At 42.9% G+C, this 16,543-nt stretch overlaps 2 protein-coding genes across 3 annotated transcripts; both read right to left on the bottom strand.

The window, feature by feature from the left end:
- Window positions 1-585: 585 nt before the first annotated feature.
- Window positions 586-7,389, bottom strand: LOC121614045 (calpain-2 catalytic subunit-like). The gene is made up of 21 exons (XM_041947813.1): window positions 7,076-7,389; window positions 6,616-6,685; window positions 5,743-5,861; window positions 5,517-5,650; window positions 5,257-5,425; window positions 5,078-5,161; window positions 4,791-4,876; window positions 3,857-3,931; window positions 3,546-3,706; window positions 3,253-3,422; window positions 3,134-3,145; window positions 2,742-2,953; window positions 2,603-2,639; window positions 2,439-2,504; window positions 2,298-2,355; window positions 2,147-2,211; window positions 1,350-1,418; window positions 1,191-1,269; window positions 990-1,106; window positions 844-902; window positions 586-764 (listed from the first exon to the last, which is right to left on the bottom strand). The coding sequence occupies exons 1-21, from the start codon at window positions 7,310-7,312 to the stop codon at window positions 741-743; spliced, it is 2,103 nt and encodes a 700-aa protein (XP_041803747.1). The 5' UTR covers window positions 7,313-7,389; the 3' UTR covers window positions 586-740.
- A 420-nt stretch (window positions 7,390-7,809) lies between these two features.
- LOC121614094 (calpain-2 catalytic subunit-like) lies at window positions 7,810-14,283 on the bottom strand. 2 transcript variants are annotated; one of them, XM_041947867.1, is made up of 21 exons: window positions 13,995-14,283; window positions 13,343-13,412; window positions 12,964-13,082; window positions 12,636-12,769; window positions 12,359-12,527; window positions 12,178-12,261; window positions 12,007-12,092; window positions 11,836-11,910; window positions 11,496-11,656; window positions 11,242-11,411; window positions 11,126-11,137; window positions 10,763-10,974; window positions 10,517-10,553; window positions 10,351-10,416; window positions 10,200-10,257; window positions 10,014-10,078; window positions 9,779-9,847; window positions 9,599-9,677; window positions 8,957-9,073; window positions 8,789-8,847; window positions 7,810-8,705 (listed from the first exon to the last, which is right to left on the bottom strand). In XM_041947867.1, exons 1-21 carry the CDS (start codon window positions 14,229-14,231, stop codon window positions 8,682-8,684), a joined length of 2,103 nt encoding a protein of 700 aa, XP_041803801.1. In that variant the 5' UTR covers window positions 14,232-14,283; the 3' UTR covers window positions 7,810-8,681. The 2 variants fall into 2 exon arrangements, with proteins under 2 accessions (XP_041803801.1, XP_041803803.1); XM_041947869.1 differs by lacking the exon at window positions 12,964-13,082 and having other exon boundaries at window positions 13,995-14,190.
- Between the last annotated feature and the right edge of the window lie 2,260 nt (window positions 14,284-16,543).

A 16,543-nucleotide genomic window follows, 5' to 3' on the forward strand; every position in this document is an offset into this window, starting at 1 on the left:
GTATATCGAAGCATATGTAATGCGGGCGCAATCACGTTAAAGTCTGCACGACGTTGTGGCACAGCCATGACTCATCACTTTGAAGGCCTGCTATTGGCCGATTCAGAACTCGCGAGTGGCATTTTGCATTCATTCTTAAGGTAAGTCTTAAGGCATGTAACTTTAGACATGTTGGGACAGCTGAGGTTTTACCAGCACAGTAGATGTTACTCTTCACTCTACTCTGAACATGAGTTTTTGTTCTTGCCTTGGTTCAAGTTTCAAGGTTATTGCACTATGCGCGGCAAGTCATATTTTCTGTGTTGAGGATTACAATTCTACCAGTAAGGTAGTTTCCATTAATAGACATTGTTTTACAACAAAAACAACTGTTATACATGTCGGTGGCAGTAGAATTCTTGCATCTGATCAAAGAATGGTTCAACTTTCTGGATAATATACTTTTGTGTTTGTGCCAAGAAATAGATGGGAAGATTTTTACCAGTCTAATGTCTGCATGATGAATATGCGAAGCTATAAGCAGCAGGTTAGCTTAGCATAGCATAAAGACTGGGAACACAGGGGAACAGGGGAATCATTTTTGCACAACATTGCAGCTTTATTATGTTTGTGGATAATCAAACACACAGAAAGTCTTTTTTATTATTGATTAAGTACACAAGAGACAAACTGACATTCAGATACAGCATATTCAGATATGATGAGTCTGGATTCTCCAGCTGGTAACAGTCGGCGCTTCTCTACAGCATCGACAGATTCAGCCACTGTGGATGAGAACAGAAGCACCAGTCACTGTACGGTCCTTAAACTACTTGTGCGTCGTCATCACATCTCAGCTCTTACCTCCATAAAACCCAACTTTATCGTGCCAGATTCATTCTTGTCCAGGGTCTTGAAGGTGTCTGTTGTAAATACAAGGAAATATAACTGTGCATAATATATCTGCAAGGATGTTGACAAAAAATGGCATCACAATGACAAGAACTCACTGAAGAGTGACTCTAAGCGGATCAGGCTGCACACAAAGTTGTCAAAGTCAATGGTGAGGTTTGGTTCAGTGTAGCGAGCCACAATTATCTGATGCAGAGGGTTGTTGAGAGAGAAACCTACCGAAAAGTAAAAAGATGAACAAACCATTAACCTCTAGCCTCTACATGAATCTACATGAATTTGTGAAGTGGACTTCTCACCAGCAGCCTCGACAGCCATCCGCATCTCAGAGGCGCTCATACAGCCGCTTTGGTCGGCGTCTCTCTCTTTGTACATATCCTAATGGAGAGCCCAGCGTGTTAATATGTGCCATCACCATTGTACTAATGAACTACTGCATGTGGTATGTTAATACACACCAGGAACTTCTCAATCTTTGTCCACAGGATCTTAAATTCCACCAGTCCCAGCTTGCCGCTTCCATCTTTCTTTGAAGAGTGTGTCAGGGAAAACTGTAACAGGCCCTCTATCAGCCATGACCTTGATGGTTGGTATGCAGCCAAACTTCAAACAGTCTTACTTTATGCACTCAGGATTGTCCACGCAGAGATCCAAAGATGCCAAATTTGGGGGAAATACGTATAAAATCAAGCACAAAGCATCACACACGTTTCCATCAGTGAAAGGTTGGAGCATGCGCAGACAGAAAATATAATCCGACAGTAAGGAGTAAGATGATGTTTCCAGCCTGAAAGGAATACCACTTTATGCCTGTGTGCTAAATCTGCTATCAGCTAGCCTTGCTCTGTCCAAGTAACAAAACCTACCAACATATCTGAAGTTCACTAGCATATTGTATCTAGTTTGTTTAACCCATACGAAAACCTCAGTGTGAAAAACGACAAATTGTGGGTTTATGGGGAATTCTTTGTCTGAATATTTCTGCTGCAGAAAATCCCTGCACCAGGCCAAGAAATAGTCAAAAAAAAAAAACAAAAAAAAAACACAATTTGTTTTTTTCCATAAGGATTAAACAAATCAGATACATGTTACTTATTGGCAGGTGAGCTTTCTCCACTTATGTTCAGACTTAATGTTAAGCTCAGCTAAACAGCTGCTCTCTTTGGGCAAAAAAGTCAATGAAATGTATTTCCCAAAATGTCACATGATTCCTTCAAAAGGCATTTCAGGGAAAACACAAAGGGAAGAAGGATACATCCAGCAGATTGACCATGTTGCGGCAAGTCGACAGGCTAAACCCACTGGTTTTGATGTCATTTCCTGGAAAAGGATAAAACACATGCATATGTTGCTGTGAGTGTCACATGCACATACGCGAACTTTCCTGCAGAGGTGATTTCTCTTACTCTTCATCACCACTCGGTTGAGGATTCTCTGCAGCTCAAATGCAGAAATCTCCACATCCTAAAAGGCATAAGACACAGTAAACCATGACAACCGTGATTTGAGATAATGATGATAATGCAGCAAGTCTGAAGTGTACTTACATGTCCAGCAAGCTTTCCAAACAGTCTCTTGAATCTGTCACTGATGTCATCTTCATCAATATCAATCTGAAGAAGACAAAGTAATCATTTGTTCTTTTGTTAAAATATTAAAAGTATATCAAGCTTCAAAAACATATTTATATAAAAAGGAATATGATTTTTACCTGCTCAACGTGGCAGTCTACGGGATCATCAATCTCTCTAAAAGTGGCAAGAAGACATAGTTACATGATCATTGTGAATGCTATAGTTGTTACTCTTCGTCATTGTGAAATTGTGCTTGTATTTGTGAAAGGAACATACTGGAAGTCAGCCTGTTTCTCAGAGAACACCCGGATATAAAAGTCTGCGTTCTTGTCCGGCTCAAAGGTGGAGGGGACGATGAGGTATTCTCCAGGGGGAAGACAGAAGTGGTTGCACACCTCTCGCAGGTTGATGAAGGTCTCGGAGCGCGCCGCTGAGCGGTTGGACAGGAAGAAGTTTCTCTTCAGGTGCACTTGCCTTTTGCCAGAGTACTGGAAAATGTCACACAGTCACATGACGGCGTCCGGCACCTTCCCTCTGACCTCCAACTTTTTTAGATTGTGTAAATACCTGCATGATCGAATTTTCTCACTAATGCAACAATTTCTTTAAATAGTCATTCTTCATGACCCTTTTGTGCTCCCAGCAACAAGTCGTCTTTGTATACATACCTCCTCAGGCAGCTAGAAAAAGACAAGAACCAATCAAATGTCAGAGTCGGTGTAAATGCTGCAAATGCAGTCTCTACTGACATGGGTATTATGACTGACACTGTCAGACAGCTCCTTACCTCATAGATGGCAAAGCCGATGGTCTCCATGTCCTGCCCCATTTTCCTCATACGCCGCCTGTTCTTCTGCATCAAGCCCACGATGAAGGTGCAGCCCTCCTCGCCATCATCAGGGTCATCATCCACCTCGTCCAGTTTTATGACAAACTGGGGATTCATCCAGAAGGAATCTAGGGAAGGGGAGCAGGGGTGAGCGGGGAACTGACCGACAGCATTGTACAGCAACCACGACACACGCATACACCCATGCTGGATTTAAATCTGGACGAAAAGATCGAGAAAAGCGGTCATACTTGGATAGTTTCTGCAGCCGCCAGCCGACACTCCCCTTCTCCATGTGTCTTCAAACTCTATCTCTGCCCATTTCTTGTACTCGTCCCCTGTGAGTGCATCAGGGGTGAGGTTGCAGATCTCAAGGCGAGAATATTCACGCAGAAAGTCGGAAAATGACATCCTGTGGGCAAAAAAGTAAGGGGGAAATGAATAAATAAGAACAGAACCTACAACATCTTTTCCCTTACATGCTCTTTTCTTCTCACAGGAGTATCAATCAAATGAGAGTGTATCAGAACTAGGAACGAAAAGTAATTTCAGCGAGGTTTACCAGAACTCCCCGTCCTCAGAACGGTTGGTCAGCCTTGCCCGTTCGTCATCACTCACATGTCTCCACTCAGAAGAACTAGGAAAAAAAAGGCCAATACATTCTTAATTAGAAATAGATTACGTGATGGGAGACATTAACTACAGGCCTGCACCTGACCCACACACACGTCAGCTATACCTTGAACACCGATGAATAAGCTTTAAATCCAGAGTGTGCGTAAGAACTTTTTACTACTGGATTTACCAGCCATTCCACTGGGCGTGTACGTCCCTGTGTGCACCACGCATGACAGAAACACATGTATTTATACCCTCGTCCAAACAAAGGAAGGAGAAGTTTCTATTAGGTTGGGTCCGCTTATGTACAACACAAGAGGCATAACTGGGAAAGCCCATTTATAGAAAGCATTTGGAAGCTGTTCAGTGTCAGTGTCAGTCACTTGGTTAACGCCTGAGATCATAACAATAATTACTTGTTCCATCTCTGTTCTCTGTTCCACATTTCCTATGCAGTATATACAAATACACAAAAGCTGAGGCTCATTAGTTTAGGTCCTAAAACAAAGTAATGGGAAATTAAAGTATTTAACCGGATGGGGGCACTGACTGAACAGCAAAAGGATCACCAAAATGAGTACAATCCATCCTGCAGGGAACAGGAATGTTGGAAGCAAGGAAGCCATAAGGCTTCATCCTCTGAGGACCATGAATGTCTATACAGATGTTCATGGCAATCCAACCAGTTGCCGAGATATTTTGGTCTGAACCAAAGAATTGGACTCACTGACTAACCTACACCAGCATCCCTGGTGCCACATGCTGCTAACAGGGGTAAAAAGCTAGTATTACTCTGAATAGCTGCCAATGATAACTACTAGAGCCAATATGAGCATATTCATTGCATTTCCTGCCCTTATATCACACATAATACTCACTTGTCACTCCAGGCTCCATTCCACTCCACCTGACCCCATGGGTTTCTAATCCTGATCAGCTGCACCATGCCTCCTCTGAACTCCACCTGACACAAAGTAGTGGTGTTAATTACTCTCAACCAGAAAATGAGACCAAAATTACTATATAGATATAATAAAAGGACAAAAACTTGCAAATAAATCATTCCTCGCCAAACAGTAACATGTATAAGAGTATGTAGCAGCCACTGCAGCTTCACACCTGAATGATCTGTGCGGTATGTACACACACGAATACCTTTCCTCACCTGTTCTGCTCCTGTCACAGAGTAGGCATGGCCCTTCACCAGCTTGCGATATGTGACAGCTTCTGAGTCGGCCGAGCTGGTAATCTGGAACGGAGAGGAACAGCTTGTGAGGTAAAAATCTACCAGATTCCACAAGAGAGCCTCACAACATGAGAGCAAAACAAGAAGCTAAAACAAACATCAATGGAGCATCCTAGAAGGGAGCCTCTGTCCAAGGCCTTCCGAATGATTTTGAAGAGGTGGGGATCCGCGTTGCTCAGGTCATGCCTCTCAGCAATGCCTCCAGTGAAGTCCTCAAAACCCTCAGTGGTGGTGCCTCCAGAAAGGGCCTCGTAGCATCCATTTATCCTAAAGGGAAAAGGAGTTCATGAACGACTTGACCAGACAAAGAGATAACAAAAGGATCAGAAAGCTGTCCAGATGTTCCATGCTTCCATACTTGGCATAGGCCTTCTCCAGCAGCGCGCTCCAAAACTCCGAACCCTCCGCTGAGTGAACAAACAGCAGCTCTCCATCTCTGGTGGGCAAGCGGTCGTCGACCACCACATCCACCCACTCACCAAACTGCCAGAACTGAGAGCCAGACACAATTAGTAAAAACAAACCTGCTTGTGCCACTTAAGCTCTAAGAGACTGAGGCTCTGGTGTGTGTCTGTAAACTGTACCTCGAAGTGAAAGATGCCAGCGTAGTTCTCATCAAAGCTCTGGTCATGGGGGACAACACGAGACAGAACCTGTTTGTTGAGGGTCAAGGAGGCGATAGCTGCCAGGAGCCAGCAGTCACCTGAACACAAGTTCACAGTGTTAGAATGGAGGGAACTCCCCTGTCAAATCTCATTTAACACTCCAAAAATGTCATGTTGTCATTTTCATTTTGGGATTAGGAGACATTTCTGAAACATACTAAGTATGCAGTTTGTTTGCACACACGCCTCAGTTGTGCAAAGTGGGCTGCAATCAACACAGTCTCAACCACATTTGTGTGAATTATAATAGAGGGTGTAGACACGGAAGACTGAAGGAGTTGCTGCAAGATGTTTTGTACACACTGGCAGCTGACGTCAGTGCGAAGGCATTTGACAGGAGTTTTGAGGTGGATCCAATGGTATGAAATTACAAAAAAAAAAAAAAAACCCAGGAGAATCCAGAGATGAAACTAAGCAAGATGATGCTGAAACACAGAGAAACAGTCTGAGGAGTCAAGACGAGCAGAGCTACACAAGTGTGATATTCACCTCTGCTAACTGTGATGCTCTAAGATAAACATGCAAAACCAATAATTCAAATGGCTGAGGATGGAAATACATGCACTCTTTGTAAAATACAGTAGATATCTAATTGTGCCATCAAAATACATTTGAATGTGATTCAATAGGAAAATAAAAAGAGGTAAGTTGTTAATGTTGGTCGGTTTAAAAAGGTAATAAACAAACATTGTTGGAAGAATTTGTGTGTGTGTGTGTGTGTGTGTGCGCGTGTGTGTGTGTGTGTGTGTGTGTGTGTGTGTGTGTGTGTGTGTGTGTGTGTGTGTGTCTCACCAAGTGCCCCTTGACAAATATCAGTCCTGGTAGCGTTTTCAACAATGAAACTTGGATTGGAACACAATTCCTGAGAGGAAAAAAGAAATAAATAAAAACTGAGTCTACCTGGCACAGAGCACACTTCCTATTAGTCCTCTAATATTGCATCCATCCTCATTTGGACGATTATGTTTTGCTGGACATCAAAATGACCCAAATATACTGTAAGAACTGTAGCTCTTTGAGTCCTGATTCACTGCGGGACAACAATGTCACAACTCATTCACACCCAGTGCAAATGCATTCGGTCACACCCATAATTAGTCTGTAATAATGCCAACATTACAAAGAAAGCTGCAGTTTGTAGCTCAAGTTCTGGATTTGAGTCTTCTGGGGTTGTATTTGTCAAGCAGTAAAGTAACTGCAGCCACATGCTAATCACTGTCAGCAGTTTTTGTCATCTACATACTGTACCCACCCTTGGTCTTTTCCAGGTGATGCCCCGGACTTTGTAGGAATTCGGTCCAAGTTCATTGTAGCCTAAGGATGAGGGCAGAGGCTCGAAGCAGTCATCCTCAAACAGCTGTCCTCTCTCCAGACAGCTTGCCCTCAGCGTTTCAAAGTCCTGGTTGAGGTATTTCACCGCATGAGAGTGGGATCCAATCCCATGGGATTTCTCTCGGTTGTGCTGAAGTTTAGCTGCGATGCCAGACATTTTCAAAAGACTGCGGGTCTCTCTGCGATTGTCTGCTTATATGTGCCTGCGGTTAGATAAGCTCTCTGTTGTGCATGCAGCTCAACCGTCTCCACACCCCTTATTGTTCATACCAGACACCAAACTTGCTCTGGCTCACCTGTTTCATCCAGCCTACTGTACATCTGGCTTTGATTGATGGCCCAAGATCGGCTCAGCTGTGGCCCACATGAATATTTGATGCTGGTCAACAAAAGATTTGATCAGTGGAATAAAATCTCAATATATTTCTTATTTATTTGGCCCCAGTAAACACCACAGCTCCTGTAACTGCATTCACAATGAAACTGTGAACCAACAGAGGCACAGCTAATTTGTGGAATGGCTGGCAAATCCTGTAGTAAAAAGTTATTAAACACACTCTGGGTTTAAAGCTTACTCAACGTTGTTCGAGGTGTAGGTGAAGTGTTTGTGGGTTCATTTGCAATATTTTATAATCATTGACAGTCCAGAGGTCATAGTTTCTTAGTTTCTTTATTTTCTATCATTTGACAGAAGTTCTGCAACAGCGGAAAGCGCATAAACACCTATTAATAAGACAAATTTGTTCCTACAGCACTAAGAAAATACACATTAATGATATAAAACATTTCTAAACATTTGGAAAAAAAACAAACATTTTCCTGTATATATTTAGCAAATATCACTATCAAATATAAAAATGCATCTCAGCCATTTTTATGCATTTGGAACATAAGGAGTGTATATGAAATTTGGTTTACTGATCGAGTTTTTGTGAATTAAATGAATCTATTGTTAACTGATTAAGCTTCCTCTTCAGCAGATATCACCAATCAAGTAAAGTCAAGTCGGTTTTATTTATATTGCCCAAAATCTCTACTCATAATTTGCCTCAAGAGGCTTTTCAGTGTTGATTACAACAACCTCTGTCCTTAGACCCTCAATTCGAACAAGGAAAAACTCCCCAAAAAACCCATTTAAGAGAGAAAAAATGTATCTCTCTACCCAGACATAGAGACATGCAATAGATATTATCTATAAAAACAGATACACAACAGAAAAGCACAGCATATACAATAACAAGGACAAAATGTAGACTGTAAAACATAAGTGAAGAGGGTTGATCCAGGAGGACAAGTGAGCCGCTTCAGGTTTCGCTTACTGAGCAGGATCTCAGCCATATTCCTCCTCTCCACCATAGTGACCTAGAAAGAGGACAGGCCACTCGCCCGCAGAAGAGAATACGACAAACAAACGCACAAAGAGGGAGGGAGAGACATGATTACATGCAAACTAGGGAGAGGAGGGAAGAGGCTGAATCTCCTGGGGGGACGAGGTGACTGGATGAGGCACCGACAGCCGTCTACAGTTAGTAGATCGCCAGGCACAGCCACTGAAAGAGGAAACAAAATGATACAACAAGCTGTCTAAACTACAAGTGTCAACAAACCAGCAGGTTTTGTCAGTCCCACATACCTGTTGCATATCCAGCTCCATCTTCCCAGAGTCAGCACTTTCCAGGGTTTTGAACATTTCTGGTTGAGAGGCAGGAAAAAAAGATAGCGGTGATATAAACATTCCACAGATCACACAGATCAATATTAGATATACTGAAGTGATGGTGTTGTGTCTGCTGAGACTTACTGAAGAGCATTTCCAGTTTAATGAGACAGCCAACAAAACTGTCAAAGTCTATGGCATACTGAGCATCAGCATAGCGACTGACGATGGCCTGCAGCACAGCGCTGTTGATGTTAAAACCTGGGGAGGAAAAAACAGCCTTATCATTTCCTGTCAGCTTGTAGCATCAGTTAAATACGTGCAAATTATTTTTCTGATCCTGGGCTTTTTAAAAGGTGCCTGATATTAGCCGGGTGATAATGGAGGAGTTTTGTCAGGCGGCCTCGCCCAGGCCTGTTTTGTTCCTGTGGCGAAGCATACATGAAAGAATTTTATTAGCAGGGAGGGAGCCCTCTAACTGGCATATCCAGTCTGCCAGTAACTGCATTCACACGTCACACGCAACAACAACATGCTGTTGTTTGGTCAGACCAGTGTCTCAACACTTTATAAACATGTATGTCTACCACAGTGGCACACTCAGTTCAATGATAACTGAAAAGCAAATATTATCCCTGAGTGAAGCATATCAGAAGCTGTATAGTTAGAATAAAATGGACATAATGTCTTCTAGAATACATAAATGACCAGGCTGTTACAGTTTGTTCCAATGTTAAAGACCTTAATGTGGATATTTTGTGGATTTTAACGTATGAGACTCTTTACCTGCTTCAGTGGCGGCGCCTCTCATCTCGTGGGAGCTCATGGTGCCAGACTTGTCTGAGTCATGATTCTTGAAGATCTCCTATGTGGACCAGGTGCCCATGTGTTGTGTTAACAGATCCGTTCAGCCAGGCGTTCCAGCATGACCAACACTCGTTTCAAAGCACATAAATCACATCTTACCAGGTATTTCTGGATTTTGCTCCAAAGCAAGTGGAATTCCATCAGTCCCAGCTTGGCGCTCTCATCTTTCTGGACATTGTTAAGGTTTATAAAAAGCTCATCCTTTTAAGTCTTATTATTATTCATTTAACTTATCATTTACATATCTAATGCCACACAAAATCCCCAAATTTCAGAGTTCAGTTTCAAAGCATTGGCAGTTGGAGGAAAATTTTTCCTCCCTTCAGGAGGATACATCCAGCAGACTGACAATAAGGCGACCTGTCTCAAGGCTGAAGCCATCTGTCTTGATATCAGATCCTGCAAGAAAGTGATAAAACACAGCTGGCAACATCAATCAATCAAACTTTTGAAACATCTTTTCAGTCAATGAAAATTAAAGTGCTGCACATCAATATATTTAGGAGCTCCATGTACTCACGGTGAGAGACAACGTTGTTTAAAATCTTAACCAGTTCAAAGACCGATACCTCCATGTCCTGTTTGAAAAATTTATATTATGAGTATTAAATCTTGAAGCAGGTCAAAGGCGTTTTATGCATTTTATTCACTGTCAATTCTCATCTACCCACGTTGCCAGCAATCTGCTTGAAGAGGTGCTTGAAATGAGGATCCACATCACTCTCAGACACCTCCTCCTGTGAGAGAAAGACACAGATCAGCTCTAAGAAAACAATGTCTTAAAAAATCTCACATTAACGTCTGCCAGAACAGTTTATCATTCTGTACATTTCTTACCTCCTCTATTTGAGCATCAATGTCATCCTCCAGTGCACTAAAGAAATAAAAATGCAGAGCTTGAGCACACTCTGTTGGTGTGAAAGAAAATAACATTGACAGGAAGCTCTGACTGTGACTACTCTGTGGCAAAACACAGAGCTGTCCTCTGAGCTTTGTCCACTAGATGGCTGTAAGCTAAAGCTCTGAGGTCTACATTAGCCTGGAGGCAGACTGACTGTCTGTATGTTACTGTAACACAGATACCTGGTTGCAGCTTGTTTCTCTGAGAACACCCTGAGAATGAAGCTGCCGTTCTTGTGAGGCTGGAAGGTCGAGGGAACTATGGCATATTCTCCTGGGGGAAGTTTGAAGCGGTTGCACACTTCCCTGGTGTTGATGAAGGTGCTGCTCATGGCAACAGCTCTCTGCCGCAGCAGGACGTCTGGCCCTAAGTGGACATTGCTGCGGCCTTTGTACTGAAGATTAACAGGAGATTACTGAAATGCTACTAAGAAATTCAGAATGTAATCAAGCAATACTCATGATACCCATGATGTCTATTTGCATTTAAAGATGTCAGTTTTAAGTAAGGGATCATTACTGGCATGTATGAGTGCAAATACAGACCTGATCTGGGACCTGTCAAAAGGAAACAGACAAGTACTTTAGAAAATTAGTCAGTTATTGTCATAAATCAAATCATATATTGATTTCATATGAAACGTCAAGTGATTTGGAGACACCTCATAAATAGCAAAGCCAATGGTCTCAAGGTTGCGGTCTAGCCTCTTCTGCCGCCGTCCATCCTTTTGCATCAGTCCCACCAGAAAGGTGCATCCATCCTGCCCATCCAGAGGATCATCATCCACGTCCTCCAGACGCACCACAAACTGAGGGTTGGATGAGAACGTGGCTGCAACATGGAGAAGTGAAATCCTTTATATGAAGCAGTGAAACAGAAGTTCTTGCTCAGACAAGCGTTTGGTTTTTCGGTTACCTGCGTAGTTGCGGCAGCCGCCAGCGGTGGAGCCGACCCGCCACATCCCCTCAAACTGGGAGTGGTTCCAGTGGCCCACTGCATCGCTCATGATGGTGTCTGGGGTCAAGTTACAGATCTCCAGCAGAGAGAACTGCCTGATGAAGTCTGAATAGGACATCCTGAGCAGAGGAACATTTCTCAACAACAAACGTTTCTTCCAACTTCCAATCACTTTCTTGTAGGGTCTGAGCCCTAGTAGTTGATGGTGGTGTAGGAGCTCAATCCACATTACATCCAAATATCAAGAATATGCAATTTTTTTTTAATGTAAATGACAAGTTAAAGACGATGGGTTTACCAGAACTCTCCATCTTCAGCCACATGGTTCAGCTTTGATTTCTCATCTTTACTGACGGAGTTCCATTCATTGGATCTAATAGTGATTATTTAAAGAAAAAATCATGCTTTTAGCAAAATCGTGAAAAAAAAGGTAGGTGATGGTTAATGGATCTTGAATGTAATTATTTACCCATCACTCCACGGCCCAGTCCACTCCACCTGACCCCATGGGTTCCTCAAACGGACCAGCTGAACCGGCCTGCCTCGAGAATGAAGCTGGGCGAGAGAGCAACAATGTAATTTGCATGCAGTAAAAAAGAAAAACCCAGCTTACCATTGATGGTTGAGATAAATTCTATACCTCCTCTGCACCAGTGACTGAGTATGCATGCCCTTTGACAAGTTTGAGAGCCGTCACTGCCTCTGTCTCATAAGCACTGGTGATCTGAAAGCACCAGGAACAAATGTGTCAATCTGATGACATCAGCACCGTACCAACGGTGGTTTGTTTGCATGCAAATGAGTACAACAAAAAGACTCACGTTGATAGAGCAACCCAGCAGTGAACCCAGCCTCAGGGCCCTCGCCATGATTTGGAAAAGGTTTGGTGGAGCCTTGTCTAAAGTGTACACTTCTGCGATTCCTCCTGTGAAATCCTCAAAACCCTCAATAGTGTTTCCTCCTGACAGGGCCTCATAGCAGCCATGCACCCTGTCAGGCACAGGGGGATGTGAGCAGACTCAACTGCAACTATATATCGTACATTTTCACTGCATCAACGTTTGGATGGAGCAAAAATATGAGAGGAGCAATCCATACTTGGCATAGGCCTTCTCCAGCAGCGCGCTCCAGAACTCTGAGCCCTCCGCTGAGTGAACAAACAGCAGCTCTCCATCTCTGGTGGGTAAACGGTCATCGACCACCACATCCACCCACTCTCCAAACTGCCAGAACTGAGAAGAAATGCTCCCATCAATAAACTAAACGTCAAATACTTAAAGTATCTTGGACTGCCATGTGCAAGTTTTCATTAAAATAGCTTGTCATTCTAAGGTCTGACATAAAGGAAAAAAGACAGTGAAAGACAGAAAAGCGAAAGGAAAGTAGGGAAAAGCCCACTGTGGTCAGATGAGAAAGGTTGGCCGACCTGGAAGTGGAATATCCCAGCATAGCCTTCAGAGAAACTCTGTCCAGGGGGCACCACACGAGCCAGGATCTGCTGGTCTAGAGTCAGTGAGGCTATTGCAGCCAGAAGCCAGCAGTCGCCTGCACAGTAGGAGCAGATACAGAACATGCTCTGAGATTGAGCAATGTGTGGTGTTCACCGCAGTGAAGCAGTGCTGTCAACAGCATGAACCAACAAACCCCCTCTGTGACAATTCCTTCTCACAAGCTTAATGGCTGAATGGGTGGAGGGTTTCGACCAGGGATGTTTGTGGTTCCCTTCTAAACACCAAAGCAACCCATCAGTCATCCACCCATTTGTTCATTTACTCATTTTCCCCATCTTCTCTCCCCTCACTGACCCAGAACTCCTTGGCAAATGTCCGTCCTTGTGGCTCCGTTGTCAATGAATTTTGGGTTCGGGCACAGCTCCTGCAAAGCGCACCGAACAATCACACATTTTTAGAAACATTTCTATGATTTACAGAGATGGTCGGAGGAAATACCATGCCGTGAATCAAGAATTCACACATGCAGCAGTAGTACTATGATCCAGGATTTAGACATTTATCTTTTTGGTCTCAAAAGCTTCTGGAGCTGCTTTCTTCAGTCAAAAACCTGTGCAAAGATCGTGTCAGGTCAAGCTCACATAAGGCAGACTAAATCCTCACAGACTACTGCGTAATACTCAGAGCTTTTTAATCACTTTGAATAGTACTATGATGAATGAGTATTTAGCACTTTTTTTACCTGGTTGTGCAGTATTTGGGGCATAAGTTCAACCTTCTGATCCAGATGCATTTGGAAAGTAACTAGTTACAGCTACTTTTAAAAAGTAGATTTTCTTCACTTCTGCTTCAAGTCTTGGTTTGAAAACACTAAATAGTTGCAGTCGAGGAAAAAATAAACCCCCAATACTCACTGACGAGTCACTGCCAAGCTGTAACATTGCAGAGCAAGCGGTGTCACATTTTTGTTCTCATTGCTGTGTGTGTCCTCTCAGTGGCTCCTTACCGTTGGTCTCTTCCAAACAACGTCCCTGGTCTTGGGTGAGTATGGTCCCAGCTCATTGTAGCCCAGTGATTTGCGCTCAGCTGGAAAGCAGTTGTCCTCAAACAGACGTCCACTCTTCAGACACTCTTGGCGCAGACTCTCATAATCCTGCTTGGAGAACTTCACTGCATGCTGGTTGGTGCCAATGCCTTGTGCCCTCTCCTGCTGACGGGCCAGTCGACCTGCCGTGGATGTCATCCTCACCTGTCAAGTGTGTGTGTATTCCCCAGGTGGTATTTCCCTCTTCGTTGGCTGATCTTCCACCAGCTGAGCACAATCCAGAAGCGTCTTTGTCCCAGTCTGCTTTATAGTTGCCACGGGTGAGGCGAAGACAGGGTGGGGCCTCCAATGGACAGGTGAGGCGAACAGCAGCAACCCTGAGCAAATCTGCATTGAGATGGCTGTGACCACAGCCGAAATGCAAGCGGGGACACGCCTAGAGGCAGCACCACTGTTGTGGCCTTGTTTTTATTTTGTGTGTGTATGTGCTTGGGGTGGGCAGTGCATGGCATCTATTGTCTTCAGAGACAGAGCAAACAAACTCGTTGCTTGATTTAAATGAGTCTGAAATGTAATCATGAGATGTTTTGTAAAATTAATTAACATTCAAGTGTTAAAAACAACAACAACAAAGGTTGAGGTAATTTTCTCTGCGAGTTATTGGAAGGGATTAATGTGGTACATATAGCCGAGGGTTGTGAAAGGCAAGCCTACATGCATGAAATGAAGCAAGCGTTAAATTGAGCAAGAACAAAAATTGGTTATGAATGACATTGCAACACTGAGCCTGCAGGATGTTTGCATCCAGTCACCCAATGTCTGATCTTATATCCTTTTTCTGTGTTTGCATCCTCTCTGCCAAGTATAGCACCACTAATCCTTCACTCAAACACTTCTCACAGCCAGTGATTAGCTGGTTTAGTCAGGAGCTCCACTGGTGTTTCAGCTGTTGAACGCAACACGCTTTTATAAGATGAGTCACATATATTACACAGTTAGCATCAGAAGAGCCTCACACAATCACAGTAAATAAGGACATGGTGGAAATGGTAGTGAATCAACCCTTGTTTAAGTTGTATAAGGGTAGCAGTGTGGCTGCTAATGAGCTTCTGTTCCAGAGTGCAGACAAAAGTGATGAGCTGCAGATGTAGTGTGTGTTACTGCTCAAAGCAAAAAAAGAAAAATTCTCCTCCATCTTATACAATCTTATATGGACACCACAACATAAATAAAGGCATTCTGCACACAGATCCTTTGACTGTCTGGACTATTCTTGATTTGAAGGCTGAATTAGATGCTTCTGTACCACAGAAGAGCCATATTTCTGAATGCCAACCTTCCACACCCAGTATTCTCTTAGATAACAAATGATGAGGTTATCCACACTGCCTCCAAAACCAACTACCATTACTACTGTGGGAAGCTGGAGGAAGGGTGGGTCATAGACCACTGAATACTGTGTGCACACAGTCTTGTTTGCTAACAATATGTAACGAAAGAGTGTCAGTAACAACCATACCCCTCTGCTTTTCAGCTTTACATGCAATACTCCCAGTTATTTTCACAGGGAGCTTATTAACTGCATGTACGCTGTTTGGCACTGAGTTAAACTGGTACAGCACTAACTACTGTGAGTGATGATGTGCATTTAAGTACAAACCCAAGTTGTAATTCTGTTCTAAAATGTAGGCCAAGCAGAAAAAGCCCTCTTCTCGTTGGACTTCTTGGTTATTGATCTTTGGAGGCAGTTTGTTGACATACTGCTCAGCTGCTTGTGGTTAGCGATTGATCAGCATTAAAACATCAGTAACAGTCTAATGAAAGCATATATTGAGCGTCATACAAGCCCTTGCAAATATTCTTAATAGTCCTTTCACAATATATGTCTCTTGTTATGTTGTTATGTCACTGTGGCTAAAATGTAATGCTAGTATTGACAGTGCATTACTACTGGGCTTATGTAGCATTAAAAATGATTAATTATGGATGTACTGTCGTTAATGCCAAATGTCAAATAGACATGTTGTCTTGAATGCAACATTACTTTGACTTTGACATTTTTTGCCATTTATTTAGAGTAGATTAGAAAAATAAGTGGCTACGTATTCAGCAAGCGTGAACATGTCTTCAATCTGTGCACCTGTTTACTGGATTTGAAATGAAACACTGATTGAGGTTAAAGTGCCATTTTTGGCTGTAATTTTAAGAGTGTTTGCATCTATGAGGTTTTTACATGGGCTCTATTTTTGGAGAGCAAAATTAATTGGCATTGGAATTGTATTATTTGAGTACAACAGCACAACATTGACATATTCTTACCTTGAAGCTGATGCTGCAAACTTGTTAGCATTGCATATTGTGTGGTTAGCACACAGCTGCCTATTTGCATCAGACAAGCACAGGCAGGGCGACATTAGCATTCATTTGCAGCCCTTTTTCTGTCAACCTGGTGAACATATGTTCAACATTCATCCTCCTTTCTACTCTATTTGCTCGTCATCAAGTCCAGT

The sequence above is a fragment of the Chelmon rostratus genome, chromosome 11 (genome assembly GCF_017976325.1).
Source record: "Chelmon rostratus isolate fCheRos1 chromosome 11, fCheRos1.pri, whole genome shotgun sequence".
NCBI lineage: Eukaryota > Metazoa > Chordata > Actinopteri > Chaetodontiformes > Chaetodontidae > Chelmon > Chelmon rostratus.

Bases quoted from the DNA above. Each gene is read 5' to 3' on its own strand.
- LOC121614045 (XM_041947813.1), bottom strand. From the start codon at position 7,312: ATGTCTGGCATCGCAGCTAAACTTCAGCACAACCGAGAGAAATCCCAT. The intron at 3,423-3,545 runs GTATGACCGCTT...CCCCTTCCCTAG, and splicing joins CGGCTGCAGAAACTATCCAA to ATTCCTTCTGGATGAATCCC. The intron at 2,640-2,741 runs GTATGTTCCTTT...TGCCACTTTTAG, and splicing joins GAGAAACAGGCTGACTTCCA to AGAGATTGATGATCCCGTAG.
- LOC121614094 (XM_041947867.1), bottom strand. From the start codon at position 14,231: ATGACATCCACGGCAGGTCGACTGGCCCGTCAGCAGGAGAGGGCACAA. The intron at 11,657-11,835 runs GTAAACCCATCG...TCCTCTGCTCAG, and splicing joins GCTGAAGATGGAGAGTTCTG to GATGTCCTATTCAGACTTCA. The intron at 10,258-10,350 runs GTGGGTAGATGA...TTTTTCAAACAG, and splicing joins TCAAGCAGATTGCTGGCAAC to GACATGGAGGTATCGGTCTT.